The sequence below is a fragment of the Ascaphus truei genome, chromosome 3 (assembly GCF_040206685.1).
Source record: "Ascaphus truei isolate aAscTru1 chromosome 3, aAscTru1.hap1, whole genome shotgun sequence".
Classification (NCBI taxonomy): Eukaryota; Metazoa; Chordata; class Amphibia; order Anura; family Ascaphidae; genus Ascaphus; species Ascaphus truei.
The window spans coordinates 38,638,646-38,666,620 of record NC_134485.1 but is presented as its reverse complement, the minus strand read 5'-3'; the positions used below and the strand labels follow the sequence as shown (position 1 = coordinate 38,666,620).

The 27,975-nt window shown below is 39.8% G+C and overlaps 1 protein-coding gene and 1 long non-coding RNA gene across 4 annotated transcripts in view; one reads left to right on the top strand and one right to left on the bottom strand.

The window, feature by feature from the left end:
* The window catches only part of NCAM2 (neural cell adhesion molecule 2), a 500,008-nt gene that overhangs the window by 168,330 nt on the left and 303,703 nt on the right, over positions 1-27,975 (top strand). For 2 of the 3 annotated variants that reach the window (XM_075593952.1, XM_075593953.1), the window contains exons 2-4: positions 19,453-19,527; positions 21,207-21,413; positions 26,544-26,687. In XM_075593952.1, the coding sequence (XP_075450067.1) occupies positions 19,453-19,527; positions 21,207-21,413; positions 26,544-26,687 (426 nt within the window). Of the gene's footprint in view, positions 1-19,452; positions 19,528-21,206; positions 21,414-26,543; positions 26,700-27,975 lie in introns of those variants that run through there. The other variant, XM_075593954.1, reaches the window with a different exon arrangement.
* On the bottom strand, positions 896-26,636 carry LOC142491416 (uncharacterized). Its single transcript, XR_012800398.1, has 3 exons — positions 26,554-26,636; positions 17,688-17,775; positions 896-1,253 (listed from the first exon to the last, which is right to left on the bottom strand). It is a non-coding gene; the product is annotated as an uncharacterized LOC142491416 (long non-coding RNA).

The following is a 27,975-nucleotide window of genomic DNA, read 5'->3' as shown; positions in this document are numbered from 1 at the left end:
GAATGGAGAGCCCACAGTATATACAGAGCATAACAAAAGGTATGTGTGGAGTAGGAGTGGATATAAATGGTGTGGGTAGGTGTGGAAATGTGAGAGATAGTAGCACAACTAAAAGTGTGTGTGGATACTATGTGGTCCCTATTGGTGTATAGGGATGGAAAAACAAGGAGTATTAGTATGTGTATAAGACAGCTGTGTGTGCATACATATAGCACAGCATGTACAGACATGGCCTTTAGCACTCATGGGAAGAGAGTTCACTTGTGTCAGTAATGACTCATAAAATTTCGATCTCTGTTTAGGCCACAGCTAAGTGTATATATATATGTATGTATGTATGTATGTATGTATGTATGTATGTATGTATGTATGTATGTATGTATATATATATATATTTTTTTTTATGGGACAAGCACCCAATTTTTTTTACTTGCAAGTGGAGTGCCGGCTGCTTCTGTGGATTCTATATATATATATATATATATATATATATATATATATATATATATATATATACGAATTCGTGGGACTAGCCGAGCTCGAATAAAGTGTGTCGCCAGTGTATATATATATATATATATATACAGTAGAGGCAACGCTTATTCTAACAAAAACCAGTGGCAATTCCCCAAAAGACCCAGGTACACCCAGGTACATTCTGAATACATGCCTTAAACTTTCCTTAAACTAGCCCCAGCATTTCTGCATTGATTAATGGCCTATCAGATTAACAGCGGGGGTCCCTGGCAGTCCCATTCAAACTGAATTGGACTGCCAGGGATCCCTGCTGTGTTAATCCTATGGGTCGTTAGTCAATGCAGAAATACTTTAAACGTGCCTCAAACTAGCCCAGATCATACCCAGCACATACCCTGAATGTAACCCGGCTAGTTTAAAGCAAATGTTAGAATAAGCGTTGCCTCTACTGTATATATATATAGACAAAAACAAAAAGTAGCGCTAGCAGTGTGTGTATAAGTGAGTTCTATAGGTATAGGTGATTAAAAAATTGCTATATAATGTAAAAAATGGTGAGCAAAAATGTTGGATATAAATAACCACAATTAAATTGAATCAAAAAAGGAAAAAAAATAATATTAAACCTTGCTTGTTAAGTGTCCAAATATAAAAATATAAAACAAACTTGAAGTCCAAATTAGATGAAAAAATGAAATCAAAGTCCAGATGTAAATGTTCCAGTCACAGTATGGAGTAGGCAGGCTTCTATAATGATCTAGCCAGATCACGGAAATCTAAGAAAAAAGAGAAGAAGAAGAAGCGCCAGCTCCATAGCATAATACTGTATAAAAATTCAAATTTATTAAAAAACAACAAGAGAGGCCGCCAGGACATGCATTCACTTTAATGTGTAAAAAACATTAATGGGAGACCATCTGTAAGCCTCAGGAACAAGGGAGGGGAACTGCAGACAGAGATGTTATGCAGAGTGTGCAATGGAGTAATGATACTGTAAGAAGCTGATATTTATCAAATAGAGATAACTGCCAGACCGGGAGAGGGAAGAAGAGTTCTCTCCACATGGGTGATGATGGAAACAACTTCCGTTGTAACAGCGCTATCCGTCAATGTAGCGCAAATACCCTCTCTCCTCTCAGTATGACCGGCAGAAAATCAGCTCCAAACCTCACGCTGTTGCTGCAGGCTCCTGCACACAAGTTCCTGATCAGCCGATGACGTCAGTGCGTCATGCGTCACGACGTCCAACGCGTTTCGTCACGTGTGTTAGATTTAAACTTTCCTGGCTCTAAAATTAATTGCGATGGCGACTGCACCCCTGAGATCAAGAGACGGCTGACACTTGGAAGAAATGCGATGGTCAGTATGAACAACATCTGGAAGAGTAAATACATCAGCCTGGCAAACAAATGCAGATTGGTCAGTGTGATTGTTTGCCCATAAGCAACATATGGCTGTGAAACCTGGACTCTGAGAAAGGCAAACAGGCAAAAGATTGATGCATTCAGAATGTGGGGCTGGAGACGTCTGCTACGCATTCCGTGGCCAGAATAACGAACCAAGCAGTTCTGGAATGGATAAAACCGAAAATCTCACTGGAGGCAAAGATAACAAAGCAAAAGCACTCCTACTTTCGTCACATCATGCGAAGCAAGTCGCTTGACAAGGACGTCATGCTTGGAATGATCTGTGGCAAAAGAGGAAGAGGCCGCCCAAGAACTCGATGGCTAGATACCATCAAGAAATATACTGAACTGAACATAGCAGAATTGAAAGAAGCCATGAGAGATTGGAAAACATTGAGAACACTGATCCATAGAGTGTACCCGAGAGTCGTACTCGGCTGAACGGTTAAGATGATGATGATGATGATGATGATGATGATATATAGATAGATAGATAGATAGATAGATAGATAGATAGATAGATAGATAGATAGATAGATAGATAGATAGATATACAAATGAGTATACAGTAATATTTTCATTTGCTATACTGTATGCTTTGCTGTGGAGGGTTTTTGTCACATTTTTTAACCCACCATAACTTAACTAAGTATGGTAAAACCCATCCTTATTGCTTCATTTTTGCATAGCCAGTGTAACCAACCCCACGCTGATGAGACCTATTAAGGTCGAAACGGCTGTCTGTGGGTGGGTTTACTGGCTATGCATCTTAACCCTGGCTGTGCTCTAAGCCGTGACCAAGCAGCAAGCTTAAGCCTATAGGGAACCATGTTAAAAATGGTTTATCTGGGGTGATTAGATTACATAAAACACAAAACGTTGCACACCGCTCACTTTTTATAATTTTATAATGCTTAGGGCAAGTGTCTGAGATTGACACTAATGAGTGCTACCAATGTACAAAGTCACAGAGTAGGACTAGTAGAAAGAGCCCGTGATATAGTCACGAGTGCCTTCAAAAGGGTACATTTTTGGTGCACATCACAATAACAATTTTTATAGTTTTATATATAGTGAAAAATCAAGGTGAATCTAAATCTACAGTGATAATAAAATATTAAAATACACACGCGGTGCTGTCTGCTGTTGTCCTCTAGTATGTGCCTATGGTAATGACTATTACAACATTGTGGGATATGTTATTTAGCAATTGTTAATGTTGTCCTCCTGCTATATGCAATAAAGTTGCTATTACCACACAATAAATCTGTTGTAGTCACTCTTACAATGATATGAAATTGCCAGTGAGTATATTGCAATGTAGATATAATTGACACTATCTAGGTCATAGAATCACAAACAGAGTAGTCCGCATACAGCATAATAAAGTATGAAAATACACAAGACCACCATGGGAGTCCCTCAGCTAATCTACTAACATATGAACGCTGCTTGCTAACAAACAGCACAGCTCCAACATCGCTGTCAACTTGTACTGGAAGTCCCTGTAGCTAATGACAGAGCGTTAGCATAATAATCAGCCAGTATAGTGCTATTTAACATGCAATGAATGTGCACACAGTCTAATAACCAATGCTGTTAGTGCATATATATTGTGCCAAACCACACCACAGAAATTGAACCAGCTGTCTTCCAGTCATATAGAAGACACGTAACCACAGGGTGTGGAATCTGGTATCTGATGACCAATACACAGCACTAATTGATTGGAGGAGGATGCATGGAATACCGTGGGGGTCCCTAAGCTGTTAGGCTAGCATATAAATGCTGTTTGCTAGCAAACAACGCAGCTCCAACATCGCTGCCAACTTGTACTGGGAGTCCCTAAGTCTAGTGATAGACGATAGTAAGGTATTCAACTATATTGCCTCCTCCTCGCACTAAAGAGCCGAATTGAATGTGTAGTACTTAGCTTTAATGATCAGAACTGCTTGGCTGCCTGCAGACATCTCCGGTCAGACCCACGATTACTCAACCGGCTTGGACGTGATCAGCTGCACCGCGTGTGAGTGACGTCACCACGTCACTGAGCCCACGCACTACGCGTTTCTCTCCAGGCGGAGCTTCGTCAGGGGAAGGTGGATACCGGAGCTACATCACTCACTAGTTTATATAGGCAATCCTTGCATTTCCAGCTTCAGTTTCTTTTTCCCAAGCAGAATATTCTTCCCCTGACGAAGCTCCGCCTGGAGAGAAACGCGTAGGGCGTGGGCTCAGTGACGTGGTGACGTCACTCACACGCGGTGCAGCTGATCATGTCCAAGCCGGTTGAGTAATCGTGGGTCTGACCGGAGATGTCTGCAGGCAGCCAAGCAGTCCTGATCATTAAAGCTAAGTACTACACATTCAATTCGGCTCTTTAGTGCGAGGAGGAGGCAATATAGTTGAATACCTTACTATCGTCTATCACTAGACTTAGGGACTCCCAGTACAAGTTGGCAGCGATGTTGGAGCTGCGTTGTTTGCTAGCAAACAGCATTTATATGCTAGCCTAACAGCTTAGGGACCCCCACGGTATTCCATGCATCCTCCTCCAATCAATTAGTGCTGTGTATTGGTCATCAGATACCAGATTCCACACCCTGTGGTTACATGTCTTCTATATGACTGGAAGACAGCTGGTTCAATTTCTGTGGTGTGGTTTGGCACAATATATATGCACTAACAGCATTGGTTATTAGACTGTGTGCACATTCATTGCATGTTAAATAGCACTATACTGGCTGATTATTATGCTAACGCTCTGTCATTAGCTACAGGGACTCCCAGTACAAGTTGACAGCGATGTTGGAGCTGTGCTGTTTGTTAGCAAGCAGCGTTCATATGTTAGTAGATTAGCTGAGGGACTCCCATGGTGGTCTTGTGTATTTTCATACTTTATTATGCTGTATGCGGACTACTCTGTTTGTGATTCTATGACCTAGATAGTGTCAATTATATCTACATTGCAATATACTCACTGGCAATTTCATATCATTGTAAGAGTGACTACAACAGATTTATTGTGTGGTAATAGCAACTTTATTGCATATAGCAGGAGGACAACATTAACAATTGCTAAATAACATATCCCACAATGTTGTAATAGTCATTACCATAGGCACATACTAGAGGACAACAGCAGACAGCACCGCGTTTGTATTTTAATATTTTATTATCACTGTAGATTTAGATTCACCTTGATTTTTCACTGTATATAAAACTATAAAAATTGTTATTGTGATGTGCACCAAAAATGTACCCTTTTGAAGGCACTCGTGACTATATCACGGGCTCTTTCTACTAGTCCTACTCTGTGATTAGATTACAGACTAAGAAGAATAAAGAACCCCATTATAGAGAGCACTCTGACGTGGTACCGTGACAGGGTTGCTAGGTTATTAGGTACTAGCAGTGAGTGGATGTAATGAGATGTGATAATATTAAAATCAATTTAATGGGGAGCTGTGCTCCACTAATAAAATAAAAGTACTAACACAAATGAGTATCTGTTTTGTGTTTTGACGTAAATGCCGTGACGAAGAAGCAAATTATATGCTTGAAGTGAATAGAGAGTGTATGAGTCAGGTGGTGCTCTCCTAGGTCAGGTATACACACATTTGGGCTGTAGCTCAACTTGCCCTATTGGGCAGGAATGGTCAGCGAACACACTTGGTGAACCTGTTTTCCTCACTATTGGTGACTGTGGCACTCTGAATAGGTGCCTGATGCATTGATCTGTGCATTCACTACGGGTGAGTGAATGTACTGAGGTGTGTCCCCTATAGGTGTAAAAGCCAGTCCTATTTGTGTGTAAAATCCATGCTTGTTAGCAGAGGCCACAGGGCTCTTATGCACTAATAACACATGGAGGGTTAATACAATTCCTCCAGCTGGCGTATACAGTCCTAATATGTGTCATTGACCCATGTATCACATGTTGTATAAGTGATACATAGTGTCTGCGTGCTCTAGATTAATGGTGGCCTGGATATATGGGTGGTTTATGCTGATTAACCCTTAATCACCATTTAACCTGGTGTAATGCTGATGGCAATCACCCTGACTGATGAGATAAGATCCACCACTGTTCTGAGTGATCACTGTCTATGTGTATAGTTAGCCTAGAATAGGTACACTAGTATGCAGTTGATAATATTGGTCTGAATTTAGGGATAGCCGCATGTTGGTTAACCCATAATCTCTATATGACCTAATAATCTGAACAGTGTGACACACTTAGCTCATATATAACGCCTGTAGGTGTGGTAGATAGGTTATCCTCACTGGGCTGATGGCAATTACACTCTCTGTCAAGGCATGGTCTTATCCCGCATTCAGTTGTATTGTTGAATACTTTACTCCTCACCATAATTTCCTTGAGATTATGATATATGAGATATATGAGATATATATATACTGTATAGCGACACACACATTTTTTCATTTTCCTCATCTCAACTATTTCTATATATTACTAATTGGTCTCCATGCCTCTCAAGTTTCTCCCTTGCAATCTATAAAAAAAACACCACAATTTAAATCATCTCACTTTCTCTGCACATTTTATGCTTCTCTACCCCTTAAATCACTCCCCCGGCTACTTATTAAATTCTGTAATTCTGAAAGTTCTCTTCCTTACTTTAAGACTTTACACTCTTCCTTTCCTAACAGTATATTGGATTTTCATTCTTTTCCCCCAGCTCGCCCCCTGTGAACAGCTCATGACTGCCTCCTTTCCAACTTCTTGTCGACAGTGTATTTCTCTTATATGCCTTTAGTAACACATGTCACTCACTGCTCCCTAAGTGTGCTTTTGTGTTCAATGCACTTATTTTGTTTAACTCCTACATATTTAGCCATCGTAACATTCCCAGTGTCTGGGAATTGCCTGATAAAGCCTTAGCAATATTCAGCCACTGGATAAAAAACATAGGCAGCCGTGGCTGCTTGAAGCTCTCACCTATCCCAGGAGTCATTGAAAATTATTTTCTAATGTTTATCTGGGAAACCCTGCATACACGATTAGTGCTATATATATTTCCTCTTTTATTAAACAGTCCGAATAGAGCAGCAACAGGACCGGTTTTCAGGTTACAAAGATTGCTTCATGTTACATGCAGACACATCAATATTGCCTGAGATAATATCAAGGAATCCAGGATAAGAGCATGTATCACAATGGTATAAAATGATGATACATCACCAAAATCTGTATAGTTGATATGGCCAAAATACGAGTTGCAGAGGGCTCCTATACTGGAAAAAGTCAGGGGTCCCCCTCCACAGACTCATACTCCAATGCGTTTCGACAAACGGTCTTCTTCCTTGACATTATCTCAAGCAATATTGTCTCTATTTGAATCTATGGCTATACCTTAGGCATACCTCTATTCATATTACACAGGTCTGTAGTGTGTGTTACTTTACAGAATAGTGCCTTCTATAGAGCTACCAATTTTTTTGTTCCAATACCTTTTGGCTGTTTATTATATCAGCCATTGGTGATTTTTGTGACCAATTTATGTGCCTTTGTCCTCATGGTATATATGTATTGTCAGTTGTGAGTCCCCCTCCTCTTTTATATTTCTCTCCCCCTGTTTTTACTTTTATATGAAAATATTTTGCATTAATAATTATATCCATGGTATGCCCGTGTGCTTTATTATAAGGTTACTTTTTCGTTGTGCTATACTGTACATTTATTATCCTTGAGCACCACTGCTTATTGATATTTTATCATATACTTAGGACAGTTTTTGGGCAACCGTTATGAATTGTGTTGATGTGGTATACTTTGTGTTTCCTGTTATATATATATATATATATATATATATATATATATATATATACTGTATATATATATATATATATATATATATATATATATACTGTATATATATATATATATATATATATATATATATATATATATATATATTGTGACAGAAACCAGGGGATGGTAATAAATTCCGTATATAGGGCTCCCAGGATACTACACAGTTTCTATCCTGTTTGGCCTGGGAGTGCAGCCTTATAATACATACACTCCATCCCACAGTTTGGCAAGCGCTGGAACTGAGGGATGAGAGATCCAGACCAGAGTTTGTCTGCTGCCTGATTTCTGTCACCTGTCATGCTAATTAGGAATCAGGTATGAAAGACTGATTTCCTGTTTGCTCTGGTCTCCCCACAAGAGCCAGGAGGCTGGAAGGCTGCTGAACTACAGATGGGAGAAGCCTCTTACCCAAACAGGTTCAATCTTTCTGTTCATTTGTGTAAGACTGCAAAAGTACCGTGTTTTGATGTTGGAAGTGGAAAAGCCACTTCCAACCCTGAGTCAGGGATATCTAAGTTAAGTTATCGCTCAGGTGAGCAGCTTTTGTTTTTGATCTGTTTTCTGTTGTATGCACTGTGGCAGTCTCAGTGCCTGGGACTGAATAAACCAGGCATAGCCTGTTTAAAGGAACAGTACGTGACGCCTCATCATTTAACCTACCCTAAAAGACCGTGTTCTAAACAGTCCCGGACAAACGACGGAGCCCCGGAGTAAGCCGTTTGTCACATATGGTGGAGAATGCGGGCAGAGCACTAGGGGGTCTGCGGGTTGAAGAACTTTGAAAGAAAAAAAAAAAAAAAAAAAAAAAGTTTTTTTCATCCTCTGCAAACAAGATGGAAGACGTGGTGGGTGCGCTGGTACGCAATGTCGCTGCCCAGAAAGACGCAAATGAAACCCAGCAACAGCTGTTAATAGCCCAGCAAGAAACTAATGCAAACCAGCAGCAGACGAATGCAGCCCAGCAACAGCTGCTAATAGCCCAGCAAGAGATTAATGCAAACCAGCAACAGGCGAATGCAAACCAGCAACAGGCGAATGCAAACCAGCAACAGACGAATGAAGCCCTACAAAACGCGAATGCAAACCAGCAAGAGACAAACCGCTTGCTGAGAGAGGAGCAACAGCGGTTCGCTCAGGGCTTACAGCAGGAACTCGAGATCCTGAGGGGGACTATCAGTAACCTTCCACTGGCAGCGGCAGCCCCAGTTCCGAAAATGACCAGGGCAAGCCACTACCTTCAGAAGATGGGACCCTCGGATGATGTGGAAGCCTATCTTCTCACGTTTGAACGCACGGCACAGAGAGAGGGATGGCCAGAAGCTGAGTGGGCTGGTCTAATCGCACCCTTCCTAAGCGGCGAACCCCAGAAGGCTTACTTTGATCTAGAGCCAGCCGAAGCTAACGTCTATGCAAAATTGAAGTTCGAGATCCTCGCCCGCCTCGGCGTAACCACGGCTGTTCGCGCCCAAAGGTTTCACGCATGGTCCTTCACGATGGATAAAGCCACCCGAAGCCAGATGTATGACCTCATCCACCTCGCCCGGAAGTGGCTACAACCCGAGATCAACTCAGCCAGCCACATCGTGGAACGGTTGGTCATGGACCAGTTCTTGAGGAAACTTCCCTCTGCCTTACGCCGTTGGGTCAGTCGGAGTGACCCCCACAATGCGGATGAGCTTGTGGCCCTCGTAGAAAGGTACAATGCAGCAGAAGAGCACCCGCAACCCACAGTCGTGGAGCAACCCCACTACCCGAGGTTCCAGGACTCTTCCAGAGACGGTAAAAGGGTACCGGGGTTAAGGGGCGCTGAAGAGCGGCGACCACCTTCACGCAGCACCAGCAACAGTGGTTCGCACACTAAGGGCAATAGCCAACATGGGGAGCCGGGAAAAGGCTCTAAGTGGGACACAGACTATGTACCTAAATGTGTAAATTGTCATGAGAGGGGCCACACAGCAAAAATCTGCCCACTAAATGATGAGCCCATGCAATGCAACAGCGTGGAACCTTATTCGCTGTTGTCCCAATGTATGGGCCCTAGCCCAGAGGACCCCTTGAATAACCATCTGTGGGCATTTGTAAAGGTTAATGGTAAGAGGGTTCGGGCACTTCTTGACTCTGGGAGCATGGTCACACTAGTGTCCGAATACCTCTTGCCCATTAAGAAGAAACAGGGAAACAGTTCACAAAGAGTGGCAATTTGTTGTATACATGGGGATAATCATGAATATTCCACTGTTGATGTTTTTTTTGAAACAGAGTTTGGTTCTTTAGATTTCAAGGTGGGTATTGTACCCAAACTGGCACATGATGTGTTAATAGGGACCGACTTTCCCCATTTTCTAAAAATGTGGTCCCCCGCTCAGAATAGCGCCCAGAGTTCAATAGCGGACCATAACGAAGTATTAGAAGAAACAAATCCTTTCCCTTTTTCAGAAATGGAGGTTGACGAGGGCCCAAATAAGAAGGGGGAAAAGGGGGAGTGCTGTAAAATTCCCTTCCCCATCACTACTTTGGTAGGGAATACCCCAAATCAAGATGTTGAGCAGACACTTACCACCCCAGAACCGGATAAGACCCTCGCTGACCTAGAGGTCAGTCCTGGGAGTTTTAAGAAGGCCCAGTGGGAGGACCCCACATTAGCGGTAGCAAGGGGAAATATACGGGACCAGAATAGTACTCCTGGCCAACCAGATAGGTCACTTGCTTACCCCTACTTCGAGGTAGAGAACGACCTAGTATATCGGGTTGATAAAAGGAAATCAGTTACAACTAAACAATTGTTGGTACCACGGACATTCCGTAACGTAGTATTACACCTCGCACATAGTCATCCATTGGGGGGACACCTAGGGGTGGAAAAGACAAAAGAAAAGGTTCTCCGAAGCTTCTATTGGCCTGGGGTTCTGGCAGAAATTACGAATTATTGTTCCTCATGCCCAGAATGTCAGATCACCGCCCCGTTCAAGGCGTACCGCAGCCCATTGGTACCCCTTCCCATAATAGAGGTACCATTTTACCGGATTGCTATGGATCTAGTAGGACCCCTAATAAAGTCTGCTAGGGGACATCAGCATATATTGGTAATATTAGATTATGCCACCCGATATCCGGAGGCAGTTCCCCTACGTAGCACCTCAGCTAAAAACATAGCAAAAGAGTTAGTAGTTCTGTTTTCCCGGGTCGGGATTCCTAAAGAGATTCTATCTGACCAGGGAACACCATTTATGTCCCAAGTAACAAAAGAGCTATGTAAACTCCTAAAAATCAAGCATCTCAGAACCTCAGTCTATCATCCACAAACAGATGGTTTAGTGGAAAGGTTCAATAAAACCTTAAAGAGCATGTTACGGCGGGCGGTTGATAAAGATGGGAAAAACTGGGATTGTTTGTTACCGTACCTGTTATTTGCCATTAGGGAAGTTCCCCAATCATCCACAGGCTTCTCCCCGTTTGAACTATTGTATGGCCGACACCCAAGGGGCTTACTGGATATAGCCAAAGAGACTTGGGAACATGAGGTTACCCCTTACAGAAGTGTAATAGAGCATGTTGCCCAGATGCAGGACCGCATTGCTGCAGTCCTACCCATAGTGAGGGAACACATGGAGAAAGCTCAAGAAGCACAGAGGAATACGTATAATAAGGGTGCTAGGGTCAGAATTTTTTTTCCAGGTGATAGGGTACTAGTTCTGGTTCCCACCGTGGAGAGTAAATTCCTTGATAAATGGCATGGAACATATGAGGTCTTGGAAAGAGTGGGAGAAGTAAATTATAAGGTAAGACAGCCAGGTAGGAGGAAACCTGAGCAAATTTACCATATAAACCTACTCAAGCCCTGGAAAGATAGAGAAGTCTTGTTAACCCTAGTACCCCCAGGTCCATCAGAGAATCAAGAAACTGACCCAGAGGTTAGCATAGCTGAAACCCTGTCTGTTCATCAGAAACGAGAGGTTCAGAATTTAGTGAGAAGAAACAAAGAAATCTTCTCTATACGGCCAGGTAGAACTAGCGTAATTGAACATGACCTAGTCTCTGAACCGGGGGTCCGAGTTAACCTTAAACCGTACCGAATCCCAGAGGCCAAAAGAAAGGCTATAAGTTTAGAGGTTAAAAAAATGCTAAAACTAGGTGTAATTGAGGAATCCCAAAGTGGGTGGAACAGCCCTATAGTCTTAGTCCCAAAGCCAGATGGTACAACAAGGTTTTGTAATGACTACCGGAAACTAAACGCGGTGTCAAAATTTGATACTTATCCTATGCCCAGGGTAGATGAACTTGTAGAGAGACTGGGCAAAGCCCGATATCTCACAACCCTAGACCTAACAAAAGGGTACTGGCAGGTTCCCCTCACAGAAAGGGCAAAAGAAAAGACAGCCTTCTCAACCCCAAACGGCCTCTTTCAGTATAAGGTGTTGCCTTTTGGCTTACATGGAGCTCCCGCCACATTCCAAAGAATGATGGATAAAATTTTAAAACCACATGCTCGGTACGCTGCCGCCTACCTGGATGATGTGGTAATCCATAGTGAAGATTGGCAATCCCACCTTCCAAAGGTCCAAGCTGTGCTTGACGCAGTCCGGTCTGCTGGACTAACTGCTAACCCCGCTAAATGCACTATTGGTCTGGAGGAGGCCAAGTATCTGGGATATTCTATTGGCAGAGGTTTACTCAAACCCCAAACACTCAAAGTGGAGGCGATACAAAATTGGCCAAGGCCAGTTACAAAAAAACAAGTAAGGACCTTTTTGGGGTTAATTGGGTACTATAGAAGGTTTATTCCCAATTTTGCAACTAAGGCAACCCCACTAACTGACCTCACAAAAGCAAGAGGACCGCTAATGGTAAAGTGGTCCCCCGAAACCGAACAGGCCTTTAGAAGCCTGAAAGAAGCTCTCTGTGCCCAACCAGTGTTGGTCACACCTGACTTCTCCAAAGAGTTCGTAGTCCAAACCGACGCATCTGAGGTAGGGCTGGGGGCGGTACTCTCCCAGGAGTCTCAAGGTGAGGAGCACCCCATCCTTTATTTAAGTAGGAAACTAAATCCCCAGGAGAAAAATTACTCCATAGTAGAGAAAGAGTGTCTCGCAATAAAGTGGGCTGTAGAGACGCTCAAATACTACCTGTTGGGGAGAAAATTCCGGTTGGTCACAGATCATGCACCCCTTACCTGGATGTTTCAAAACAGGGAAAAGAATGCTAGAGTGACCAGGTGGTTCCTAAGCCTACAACCCTTTAAATTTTCTGTGGAACACAGGTCAGGGCACAAACATGGCAATGCTGACGGGTTGTCAAGGATGCACTCCCTAATATCCATGGTCGCTCATCCCTCGAGGTCTGAGCTGGGGGGGAGGATATGTGACAGAAACCAGGGGATGGTAATAAATTCCGTATATAGGGCTCCCAGGATACTACACAGTTTCTATCCTGTTTGGCCTGGGAGTGCAGCCTTATAATACATACACTCCATCCCACAGTTTGGCAAGCGCTGGAACTGAGGGATGAGAGATCCAGACCAGAGTTTGTCTGCTGCCTGATTTCTGTCACCTGTCATGCTAATTAGGAATCAGGTATGAAAGACTGATTTCCTGTTTGCTCTGGTCTCCCCACAAGAGCCAGGAGGCTGGAAGGCTGCTGAACTACAGAGGGGAGAAGCCTCTTCCCCAAACAGGTTCAATCTTTCTGTTCATTTGTGTAAGACTGCAAAAGTACCGTGTTTTGATGTTGGAAGTGGAAAAGCCACTTCCAACCCTGAGTCAGGGATATCTAAGTTAAGTTATCGCTCAGGTGAGCAGCTTTTGTTTTTGATCTGTTTTCTGTTGTATGCACTGTGGCAGTCTCAGTGCCTGGGACTGAATAAACCAGGCATAGCCTGTTTAAAGGAACAGTACGTGACGCCTCATCATTTAACCTACCCTAAAAGACCGTGTTCTAAACAGTCCCGGACAAACGACGGAGCCCCGGAGTAAGCCGTTTGTCACAATATATATATATATATATATATATATATACTGTATATATATATATAATGAATATTTACCAGATGTAGGTCCGGGAAAAAGTGACAGCACACAGCCAGATATATATATATATATATATATATATATATATATATATATATATATATATATATATATATATATATATATATACTGTATACACACATAAATCAAAATGAAACATTAATACCATTAAAATAGCCTATTTATTAAGTGTCAGTGGGGCCTAGATAGCCACAATAGCACTCAACGGTTACCTGAAAAAAAATATTTAATTTACCCCCATCCTACAGATATAGAAAGACTTAATGGCCATATTTTGTAATCTGCATCATCAAGGGGGCTGGATAGGGTCCCCCTGTTCTGTTCAGTCCCATGATGATGCAGATATGGCCATATAGCCTCCCCCTCATGACGTACAGCCCCATACAAGGGCTTCTACATCATCCAGGGGGAGGGAGATAAAGCTGGTATCTCTTACCCTCAGCGAGCGGGGACATGGATCCAGACAGCAGAGGTGGCTATAGATTGGGACAGGACATGACTGAGCAACTCATCAGAAAGGTGGGTTTTGGTATTTTCTCCTGCACATGGCCCAAAAGAATTAACCCCGCAGGGTCGCATTTAAAATCATGTTGAACCTTGCTACGTTAATCCTTCTGGGTAGGGCTACTAAATCTACAACCACAATGCAGCCACATGGCACAGTGAAATTCACAGTACCGAGAACAGTAAGTCTTGCTTCATCTGTAGTTCACAGCCACTATCTTCTGCAACCAATCCCCCTGAAAGGGCTATTGCCCATCCATAAAGAATACATTCCACAGACTATATGGTCAAAAACCATTTAAAAAAATTACCACACCAGCAAAATTAAAATCAGTTTACCTGCCCGATAGCAAAAATAAACCAAAAACACCAAGACAAATCCCACAACCAAATAAATTCAGGCTGATGGCCTATTTGTAATGCAAGTCCATCCATGGCCTGGCAATGAGGGATCTTCCCTTTAACCAATGCCCTTGCCCTTGATCCTCCGGTGAGTGAAGAGTATTCATCTGTAAATATTTATTCTGAAATCTTCATTTCTTCACCTGGTCTTCTTTTTTCCTTCTACAGCTATCGGATGTTGCCACTGTTCCAACCTCCGGTCTTCTGTGAGAACTATGGCTGGCTGGCCAAATCAGTGATGTCATAACTAATAGGCTGCAATCACATGGTATAGCAAGCAATCTATTTGGTTCCAGTAGCATGAGGTGCCATTACAGGTCTTCTGCAACAACCCTGGCTCCCTATAAAATGCCTATATAGCACCTGTTCCCCCCTGCCACGGAAGATCTAGCCACTACATGTGTATTGTCCCCGGTGCTGTCGTCACCTACTGGTTCAGGAGGTCTGAGTTGCTCCGCAGTTGGAGTTTAGGAGCAGAAACAGGGCAGGCTTTTTCCATCTCTTTCCTGTGCAGCGCCTCCATTCCATGAGGCTGCATACAGGATGGTCCCCACAGGCAATACTCCTTCCCAATAAGCACACACCATAGTTGGTCCAACGGCAGGTTTATTGCATACGCATGATACATCTCAGCCCTGGAGAAGACCCAAGAACCTCTCCCAATCTCATTGACCCTCCAATAGGGAATAGGGTATCACACTGTCCCATACTCAACACAATCAATTTGGTGGAGTGCCAGCTTTTATACCTGGGGGAAGGTCATGTAACCCCGATCCATAACAGGACAGGTCCAGGTACTGACAGGCATAACACCATATACATGTGACCCAGTCAGTACCCTCCCCAGGTATGACACTCCAACTGACAGCTTAGGCCTGCCCCTTGATAAGGAAACATAGTACCCATCCAGGCTGCAACTGCAGGCTAGGCCCTGTGCATGATATTAACTCCAACACTGCCTGTTCCTATCAGGACTTATAGTGTTGAGGCCAGTAGAAGGCTATAGCCAGGGTCCCATGGCTACATCGAGGTTCTCACAAAATACCGGAAGTTGGAGCAGATGCTACATCCAATGTAATAAATATCATTAAAGCCTGCGTTAACTATAATGGCCTGCTGTGGATATACGTTGAGGTGTTCCATATCTCTTTTGCATATCATTAACACGTAACACCAGGCCATCTTAGCTGTTAGACTGCTCTTAACACAGCATTAGTGAGCTTTGAAGATCCCCATTAGCACCTAAGAGATGTTAACCTAAGTTAGCGTCTCATTAAGTCAATAATGAAGCTTTGTGGATCTGCCCCATATTTTTTTATTTGTAGCATTCAATATATTGGTCTTATATTTTGATGCATTTATTATTTCAGTATTTTTTTGTAAGGAGTTTCAAAGCACTTTCATTATACTAGTTTCTTTTTTTTTTGGTATTTATGTGCTTGAATAATGAGTACCAATTAAAAAGGTCACCTTAAAGCTTTTCAATATATTTTACTTTGAGAACAGAAGCATTTTCATTACTTTAGAAAGACTCTTTCATACTTGGTATATGGGATCTCTGGATGGATGCTCTCTTCATTTTTAATCTACATGCATTGCTCCCAATTTTCTCCTATAAATTGCAGGTTGATGATCCCTTATGTCATCTGAGTCTACCACTATGTAAATGGAATTCAAAATGTCTTATCTTATGTAGCTATAAAATTCATAATGCTTCAGTCTCTCTTGAGAAATTACCATACAGATATAGCCAGACTAACTGTTCATGTTGTCAGGGGAAGCAGCGGCATTCTATCTGCGACAACACCCAGCAGTGGGAAATCTCTCCTATCCAATCGAAAGAGCAAACCCGCCGCAGACAGCTGCTGATTTTATTATCCCTGGTGTTGCAGAGTTTTGTTTTCCTTTCCACATCTCCAGGCACATCATGTCTGGCTACATCTGTACATGAAAAAGTTTTTAAAAAAGAGTGGAATTCTGTCATACAGTATAATTCTCCGGAGCTGAACCTCATTAATTTCAGCTCGGGGAAGCCCCTGCTTCCCGAGATACTTATCTCCATAGGGGGTGCCGGTATCTCCTGTACATGTGTAAATCTTCCTGTCACATGGGGCAAAAGGAAGCCACAAGGAATGATGCCCCGGTTTCCTATTAGTCCCCATGACGTGGGACATTTAAGCCACCATTTTGATAGCCACACATTAGCCCAACTGGAGCAGTTACTGGAACCCTCTAAAGATTGCTGCTTTAATGCTACTGGAATTTTCTACCCATAATTGATATTGCATAACCATTTTAGAAATGTTGATGGTCATGTGGCAATGCAGGTTAAAACATAATACTTTAAGTGAACTCCTTCCTCATGTAAAGAATCAATATATGGTTTTGAAATAATTAACTCTGTAGGACTGTTTATTAAATCCGCTGGTTGCAAGACTGCAAAAACAAAAGCACCAGGTTTCTACAGAAGTAAGCTTTGTGGCAGCTCAGTAAGGTTGTATTATCCATGCACTGTACACAAATAGACAAAATAAAAAAAAGCTGGTAAGCTGGTATTGCAGTATGAAATACAGTTTACTTTTTATTGTAAGACTACATATTTTTTTTACATGAATACAAAACATGTGATTTCACACCCGCAGTGCCATCTTCTTTGATTTTTTTTAACTTCATGTTGACTTTATAATTATTGGCCAGCAAAAAGGTTATAACATTTCAGCCATAAATCCTTTTTCATTTTAAATTTCTCTGACTTTGCTTGATATAATATATTCAGTGTCATTTTACTTTGAAACTGTTAAAGTTACAGAAATGTTATTTGATTTTGTTTCATTGGTATTCTCTCTCAGATTGGATATTCTCGCAAACCCCCTATTTAACATGGTGGAAACTAGTTAGTGCATTGCTAACAGTGCATTAAATAATAAATAACAGCATATTTAGGAGTTATTGAAAATAGTAATGTTATTCAATTTCTAAGAGCATTTACCAATGTATTACATTTCTAAGACTTACTGTATAAAATACATGTACATTTGTCACCCTCCTTCGACTCTCCGTGAGATCCTGCATCTTTCTTGTCTGGAGTAATGTAATCTGGAATCTAAATCAATGACATGAATACTTAATTTGTAAAGATTTATTCATTTGCGTACAAAATTTGCATAGTGCACAGATTTGTAAAGCCAGAACTAAATTACTACCTACGGTGCCTTTATTGCATGGTTTAGACATGCAAGAATTGTTTAATGAATAGGGGTCAATTCTTTTTGGGGCGAGAATGTGTTCATTCTTTCATGTGTTCAGCTTTATGAATAGGCCCAATAAGTCCAAATTGTAATAAAGACAGTTGAATTCATTTTATAAAGATACAACTAGAGAATAGTGCTATTTTAGCCCATAGAATAGACAAACAAAAGTAAAGTAGACGTGATACCTTAACTAGCTAACTAGTTCTGTAGTTAAAATAATTGTAAGCTTTCAGGTCCACAAATGCCCCTTCTTTAGTCTTTTTGTTTTACAAATTAAGCTGAAAGAGCAGGTCATATTTATACAATAATTGAATCCTAGTAACTATGGATATAATCAGTGTGACAACTTCTGTACATCCAGACTTACCATAATGTAATTATTGTACCAATATAACATACTATTCCAGATTCCACATATCAGCTTGAAAAGACCTTCAGGAACCTGAAATCTTGCACTCTTTGTAATCACTAGTTAGATATTAAAGGTATCACTTCAGCCTTACTTTTGTTTGGTAAAATAAAATGAATGAAACCGCAATCACCATATTTTAACAAAAACTACTAACAGGTGCTCTGGAGGATAATAGTATGATAATAACAGTGTTGATCAAAAGAAAGATCAGAAAGTTTCCACTCTTACTTTGTATGACCCGCTGAGGTTTACCTTTGAAAAGGAGACAGTGTCTCAGTGATTATTCACTTTGAATTGCATTGAGTATCCGATTTCGCTGTATGTGTTATATGTCTACCCTAACGATACACTTTGGGACTGTTATGTGCAGGGGGAATATGGCATGATATTGATATACAGACATAGGGTATATTGTGAGAGGATTTAATGTCAACCTGCCGCCCTGATACAGACACTATACCCATAGAGGGTTACTACTTAGCTTCAAGACATATACCACGCTATTTTATGTAACTATATTCCTTGAAGAGGCATATATCAGCTGACAAGAGTATTTTCTTCAAGATAAGTTCTAGGTTTCTGACTATTTGCATAAGCTGGATCTCTGATGAGGAAAGACACCTGACTTAGGTTAACAACCACATAAACCTAGATATCCGTTGCTAATTTGAATATAAGAATTATCTTATGATTCTGGATGCATTTAATGAGTTTTTGTTGGTATTAGCTATTTAGGCATACCTATTTGGAAGAAAAACTCTTCACGCCACACTAGTATGGGGATTTTTAATAATGTATATGTGTTTTTAATTTCAATGTAGAAGTAATACAATTTTATTATTTTTGGTTTCTCCGGTGATTCTGGGTCAAATTACCTGATCTTCAGTAATTCACTGCTGGGTTACTAAGCCCATCTATACAGTAGGTACTACACACGACATAGAGTGCTTATCATAGGGCGAAACTTTCTGATCTTTCTTTTGATCAACACTGTTATTACTTTTGTTTGGCTAAGAAAATATATGCGTTTAAAGTAGGTTTTATGAAATAAATGCAATTTTTACAATAATTACCTACAGTAGTCAGTAAATTAAATACATCTCTCATTATTTTTCAGCTATTTTGCAAGTGACTATTTCCCTCAGCAAAGTAGAAATGAGCGTGGGCCAATCCAAATACTTCACATGCACAGGTATGTACACTGTACTTCATTTCCCTTTTGTCAGTTTAAGTATGGTTGTTTTCTACTATTTTAAATGTACTTGTTGAAATATATTTCAACAACATATAGGACAATACCTAAGTCCATAAACTTCTGCCTGAAGCATCATTTTAGCGACACTGACATTTTGACATGTATAATTAAATATATCACGAGATGCCGCAGTGTACATCTATCCGTAAAACATTGAAAATGTCACACTATATAACACAGCAAAATACCTCATGGTTAACTGCAGTTGTATGCCGAAATGTTTAAGTACTGTACCAGTAAGAGCCTACAATTAAAGTTGTAGCCGGCGTTATCACCCCTGTTAACACTGGTTAACGCAAGAATGAACGTGGAGAATACTGAGTGTGTTAAAGAGATAACGCATGCATTACCTTATTTTGAATGGAACAGCTGTGCTTCTTGCAAAAAATATTGTGGTAGCTTTAATGCATCATATTGTGTTATCAGGTGCAATAATGTCTGCTAAATCTATAACAATTGCTACAGTACTAGCAACTTTTGTAAATTTGTAAATTCTTTTACTAAATTATCTCATGCTGTTTCATATCTAGAGATGTGTAAATGTCTTCAGAGATGATTCCCATATTTTTCAAATCTTTCTCACATTTCCCGTTTGCAAAATTATCATAATATTTCTCACCACTCAAAAGTTTGCCATTTTTTTGCAGATGTTGCCAAACTATCATGTCTGGTGAAATTTGTAAAAATATCATTATATAAAGTATCATGTGATAGGCACATTGCCTTTAATATTTTTTTTTTTTGTGTGGACAGCTATTTTTGCTAACTTTTATGCAGAAAAAAACCTGGCAAGTTTAATCTGGTTGGCGAACCTTTGTGAAAATGTTGCATATCGCTAAGAATCATATTCTCCAATGCTGTTTCATCATTTAGAAAGTTTTGTCAAATATAATTTGTTGAACTCAGTAAATATAGATGTCACTTTGAATCTCCTATTTGCTGCTTTATAACAGAAATGATCACCACTACTAAAATAATTCAATAAATGTTTAATAGTCTCTTACATTCCCCTAAAGAACAAGAAATATTAAAATGTATTGTACCATTGGGTATGTAAGTATGTACAGTACGTATATCTTTATTTATATAGCACCATTTATGTACATAACGCTTCACAGCAGTAATACATGTGACATAATAATATAACATATAATAGGAATAAGACTTAAAAGTATCATTAGTAAAAGGAGTTCTTGCACCCGAAGAGCTTACAATCAAAGTGGTAAGTAGGAAGAACGTACAGAGACAGTAGAAAGGTGTTCTGGTAAGTGCGTCTGCAAGGGGGCAAGGTCGATGTATGAGATGTACTGTATAGTATCAGCCACGGAGCTACCGATATGCTTAGTTAAAGAGGTGTGTTTTAAGATGGGTCTTAAAGGTGAATAGAGGTACTAGTCAGATATTGAGGGGAAGGGCATTCCAGAGGTGTGGGGCAGTGAGTGAAAAAGGTTATAGGCAAGAGAGGGCTTTAGATACTTAGGTTTTTTTAATTACAATGTATACTAATACTACTGTACCCTACAATTATGTATCTTCTTTAAAAGCAAACAGTACAGTAATAACAGTGTTTGGAAACTGATGATTATGTATTCTTTTTTTACACTTCTTTTTACTAGTTATTGGTGAGCCTGAAACCATAGACTGGTTTAACCCACAAGGAGATAAGATCATTTCTAGTCAGAGGGTGGTGGTTCAAAAGGAAGGAATCCGATCTTGGCTAACCATATACAATGCTAATGTAGATGATGCTGGCATATATCGGTGTCAAGCTACTGATGATAAGGGGCATACTCAGGAGGCTACCGTCGTTTTGGAAATTTATCGTGAGTATTTTTTGGATTGTTTACCGTTTTATTTTGAAAACTTCATGCCTATATATACATAATTAACATACAATACAGGAAAAACATAGATTGTCAATATAAATTATAATGCTTTGATTTGACATTTACTACAGTAGGTCAAATAATAATAATTCAATATTCAGGTCTACCGAGGAGCACAGCCTCACATTGCTAAATAGCATTGTGAGATTAATGAAAATTATGTTTTATTGAAGTTTAAAGTATAACAGACCTGTTAACACATGGCTGAATAACTTGCATAAAAATGGTGATTAAACCATACAGCGTAATAATTGATACAATCGCAGCCATGGGATACCATGAATGCTTTTAGATTACAACATGTAGTGTGGGAATGTTAAATGAATAAGAATTGGGTCTTGATTTAATGTGAATCATAAGGTTATTTCTCCATCTAAAAACCCAAACCATTAAAAAAAATGCTATTCTTATTCTCAACCCTGCCTTAACCCTTTCAGTACAACAGCCATTCTGGTACATTGTGATAATGTGATTGCACCTAGGGCATTTGTATAACAGATGCCTAATACATACATCAAATAAAACATACAAAATAAAAACATTATTAATAATTAAAAAAAATACACATACATATACACATACATATACACATACATATACACATACATATATATACACATACATATACATATATATATACATATACACACATATATATATATATACACACACATATATATACACACACATATATATACACACACATATATATATATACACACATATATATATATATATATATATATATATATATATATATATATATATACACATATATATATACACATATATATATATATACACACACATATATATATATATATATATATATATATATATATATATATACACACACATATATATATATATATATATATATATATATATATATATATATATATATATATATATATATACCACAATTATTAAGGTTATGGTGGGTAAAAAAAGTGACAAAAACCCTCTACAGTAAAGCATAAAGCAACTGTAAATATTACTGTATGTTCATTTGCATGTCTTAGACAGGTCTGCAACCCTATTTTTCCCCATTATCGCCCAGCACACAGCGTTTCCACTGCAGCAAGGGATTCTGGGAAATGACATGCAAATGAGCGCACGATGCCACATTTTGTCTCAGGCTCGTATTACACAAGCAAATCCTCAAGCCAATGCATACTGTTTTAAACACAGCTTTTAGACAGAGGCTGGGATGAGATGCAAAGCCAGTAAACCCACTCATCTCATCCCAGCCTCTATCTAAAAGCTGTGTTTAAAACAGTATGCATTGTCTTGAGATTTGCTTGTGTAATACGAGCTTGAGACAAGAATCCCTTGCTGCAGTGGAAACCCTGTGTGCTGGGTGATAATGGGGAAAGACAGGGTTGCACACCTGTCTAAGACATGCAAATGAACATACAGAAATATTTACAGTTGCTATATATATATATATATATATATATAAAACACAAAAAGAGAAAGCGCATGGCCCATAGCGTAAAAAGCGTACAAATTTTAATATAAAATGTAGAGATGAGGGAAAAAACAAGCTCACTCACAAACAAACAAGAATAAAAGGCATTTCAATATCACCACCACGAGAACTGCAAGATATAATCTCCACAGCAGAGATGTTGTAAACGCTGTCGGCAGCTGCTCCAAATATTCAGACCTCATGGATCAAGTGATTGGAACCAATAAGGAAGTCCTGCGTAGTAAGTTTCTTCCTGCCAGATAAGTTCTAATCCGAACCTACACTGGGGTTTCAGGCAGCAGGGAAGGCTACGAGATGGACAGCCCACAGTGATGACGTATCTCCGTCATTGCCATCCTGACGCGTTTCGTCAGATAGACTGACTTTGTCAAAGGATGATGGAATCTTCCCTCAGACAAGGATTTATACAGAAAAAGGGGGCGGGTTACTAGGCAACCAATGTCCAATCAGTTGAGGGAAACTTCCCTTCCTATATTGTTATATAGTTCATACATAGAGATTCGCCGATTAGACTAATGAGAGAGAGAAAATCAGTGATTAATCATAATAATGAAAAGATAAAAAGGATGGCATTCACAAATCTTATATTATACAATAATTAATAATAGATAAGAAGATAAACGAATCAACAGAAACAACAAGAATATTGATTATTTGCTGAGTGCAAAAGACTAGTCTAATGCACTCTGTCATAACTTTTCCAATACTTACAATGACCAAGTGGTATACTAGGTGTAAATGGATAGTGTATATAACTCACATAATTGATGGATATAGTTATAAAGTAAAGTTCTATACGCATGAATCTTCATGTTGATTTATTCTTATATAGAGTAAACCCCTATTATATTCAATTGGTCATTGTAGTTAGCAAATGGATATGAGAGAAAACAAGGACTGTGGAAACAGGGCTGAATGGGTTATTTAAATACAGAAACCCCAACTCACACAATTGTATCTTGTATCTGTTTTCCCCTGTCCTCTGTTTTCTCTCCTATCCATATGAATCCATTTACACCTAGTATTCCACTTGGTCATTGTAAGTATTGGAAATGTTATGACAGAGTGCATTAGACTAGTCTTTTGCACTCAGCAAATAATCAATATTCTTGTTGTTTCTGTTTATTCGTTTAGCTTCTTATCTATTATTAATTATTGTATAATATAAGATTTGTGAATGCCATCCTTTTTATGTTTTCATTATTATGATTAATCACTGATTTTCTGTATAAATCCTTGTCTGGGGGAGGATTCCATCATCCTTTGACAAAGTCAGTCTATCTGACGAAACGCGTCAGGAGGGCAGTGACGGAGATACGTCATCACTGTGGGCTGGCCAGCTCGTAGCGAGCGTCCTTCCCTGCTGCCTGAAACCCCAGTGTAGGTTTGGATTAGAACTTATCTGGCAGGAATAAACTGACTACGCAGGACTTCCTTATTGGTTCCAATCACTTGATCCACGAGGTCTGAATATTTGTAGCAGCTGCTGACAGCTTTTACAACATCTCTGCTGTGGAGGTTATATCTTGCGGATCTCGTGGTGGTGATATTCAAATGCCTTTTATTCTTGTTCATCTGTGAGTGAGCTTGTTTCCCTCATCTCTACATTTTATATTAAAATTTGTACGCTTTTTACGCTATGGGCCGTGCGCTTTCTCTTTTTGTTTTTTAGATTCCTTTGGATGTGGTTCTCTCATATGAAAACTGCCCTTAACCCTATTCAAGCGTACTTTCTGGACTGGACAACACTTTGGGAGTGGATTAGTATTGTTTTAATTTATTGCTGTTTATATGTTCTTTCTACCACATTAGGACTGATATAGTTCTGTTATTTCTATTATATATATATATATATATATATATATAAAAAACATAATACTGAGTTAAGTTATGGTGAGTAAAAAAAGTGACAAAAACCCTCCACAGGAAAGCAAATATGCAAATATAACTGTATGCTCATCTGCATGTCTTAGGCAGGTCTGCAACCCCGCCTTTCCCCATTATCAACCAGCATACAGCACTTCCACTGCAGCAAGGGATTCTGGGAAATGACATGCAAATGAGCACACAGTGTCACTTTTTGCCTCAATAACCATTTTTAACATGGTTCCCTATAGGCTTAAGCGTGCTGCATGGTCACAGCTTTGAGCACAGCCAGGGTTAAGGTGCATAATATATATATATAGACACAGGTGCCAATATTTGACAATTAGTATAAGTAAGTCTGACTGAACAGACTGTTTGGGCATAACAATAGATCCGTGATAATAGGAGATGAGTCACAGTCCCAAGGTGGTAGGAACCTATAAAGTAATCAGGATCAGAAGTTGAACCCACACTAGCTCTGTTATTCAGGACTGAAGCTCTAGCAGTGTGAGCAAAACAAGCTATTGGATAGCACTACTGTCACAGCATACTTGGTTCTGAGCTCTACATCTCATTGGGTGCTCATAACTTTACAAAGCACTTTACCCTCTTACGGGATAGAGAACACGATCTAATAAGTCACCAGGTCAATTTATAATATTATTTTATCTATGCATCAACGTTATTTGTTGTGTTTCACTTGTTTTTACTTGTGTGTGTGTGAGACAACCTGTGTTTTATTTAATCTCCCCATGCCTCAGTAACTAATAGCCCTCAGTACTTTGTGCTTGAAGTCCTTTCACGTTACAATCCTTATTCAAATTCAACAAAATAGATATCAATTGGAGATATGCTAATATGCTAATATACTGTGGCAGTTGGTTTAGTTCACACTACTAGAGTTTCTCCACAGAAAAGCAGTGGTTGTGGCTTCTAGTCCTGTTGGGTCTGATACCAGAACACAATTTCAGCCACAAGATGCCTTAGGCTTGGCAATTCAATATAGTTGTTGTGGACATCCTTTTAGAAATTGTGTGAGAATAAATATACTTTGCCTATCCATTAGCATATCTTCCAGGTGGGGAGAGAGACAGTATGCGTGATTACGTGTGTATATACTGTACATACATATGTATATACAGTATATAAACACGCACTTGTAAATTGACCTCTCGGGCTAAATCTGACCCTTCTCGGTTGAAGCAGTCAACGGATTCATTAAAACCCATTCTTCTGAGACCCAACAATTTATTTTGAAGAATCTGAGCGGTCTTAAAATGAAAATATTTAATGATGGATTTCATTCCATTGAACTGAAATGGCAGCGAAAGCTCAGGAAAATCCATGGATTGAATCCAGAAAAGTTTACCCATCTCTACTTGACATTTTATTGATGTCAAAGGGCTCTTTTCAGCAGAAATTCCCAACCGGTGGATATAGAATACAGGGTCATTCACCAATATTACAAAGGCACTACAATGAACTGTGTACATGTCTAGTGAGTTGTGATCATTGTTATTTTAGGAACAAAGCATTATAGCACTAAACATTTTCATGATAACTAATGCTACTGTATTTGTAAAATATTTGCTACAGGCAAAAGTAATATTACTATATAAATACAGTGTATTTAGGAATGTAAAGTTAAATTATATAAATGGTTGGCTATTAGAAGAAACCCCAGTGTAATTAATGATCTCCTCCTTTAGAAAAACTCACATTTGAAGAAGTGAAGTCACCTCAAGAATTCAGAATTGGGGAAGATGCCGAAGTTTTATGCCATGTCGGCAGCTCTCCTGCTCCTATGGTCAGATGGTTAAACAAGGGTGAAGATGTCACAGACATTGATGACAGTTAGTATTTTGGTAACGTTTTAAATTATGTTCTTCCAAAGAGGAGTCTGTGTTTAATTTTAAAAGTGATAGAAACTAAAGTTAAAATGCTGTGAGAATAGAATTTAGAAAAAAAAGTAATACTCCATAAAACATGTTTACTTGAATGGGCTAATACAGCCATACCGACTGTATTTCCGGAAGGTGTCTTATGGAGTACAACTTCTTAGTAAGTACTCTATGGGACTTACTGTAGCGTTGACAATTTGAAATTAAAAACTGTTACCAGTTTGCTCCTCTCCTCACACAGCTTGGCAGCATATGTAGGCTCTCTCTCACACAGCTCCCCCACTCCTCTCCCCTTCCCACTCCCCTCTCTCCTCTTCCCCTCTCCTTTCCCCCCTTCATTTCTACCAACTCTCCTCCCCCCTCTCCTCTGCCCCTCTCCTCTCCCTCCCCCTCTCATCTCCAATCTAGCACTCTTCCTCCTCACCTCTCTCTTCTCCCCTGCCTCATATCTTGTCCCTCTCACCTCTCTCTATTTATGGAAAATGCCTACATTTAGCCTGTAATAGTAATAATGCCCTCAGAATATGGCATTACTGGCCAATAATGTCCTGGCTGGGTTAAAGTCCCCAGGCTTTGCTTTGGGCTTTCAATTATTACTTAATTGAAAGGACTTTTTAAATAAATACAAAGCTATTTTGTTGGTGACACATGTGGCCAGTCATTCTGGTACAATAGGTGGACTAACCCTAGGGCGGTTCCCCTTTCCTGCTGTATGTTCTAGCTCTGTCAGGTGGAAACCTGGGAGGTTTTCTGTCATGAGAAGTTGAACTGGGTTTTGCTTAGTTGAATAAAGGATTACTTATTTTATATAAGGCCCTGTGCCCTGCTCTTACTATTTCTTCATGCCACCCGTCCTAGAAACCCCACATTACTGAACCTTGTTCTGTGACTCTCTAACAGCGCTCCTACTCAGTTATTCCAGTAGTGAATGCATGCCAGTGATCTTGTCCCTCTATAACAACATCATAGATTGCCCCTGGTACTATCAACCTAGTAGTGACTGCAACCTGGTGCTATGGCTGATATGCCCTTTATCTGAGGTTCCCCACTGAGCAATATTCCATTAATATGGAGTGAGGCACAAAAGTCCCCAGGCTTTGCTTTGGGCTTTCAATTATTACTTAATTGAAAGGACTTTTTAAATAAATACAAAGCTATTTTGTTGGTGACACATGTGGCCAGTCATTCTGGTACAATAGGTGGACTAACCCTAGGGCGGTTCCCCTTTCCTGCTGTATGT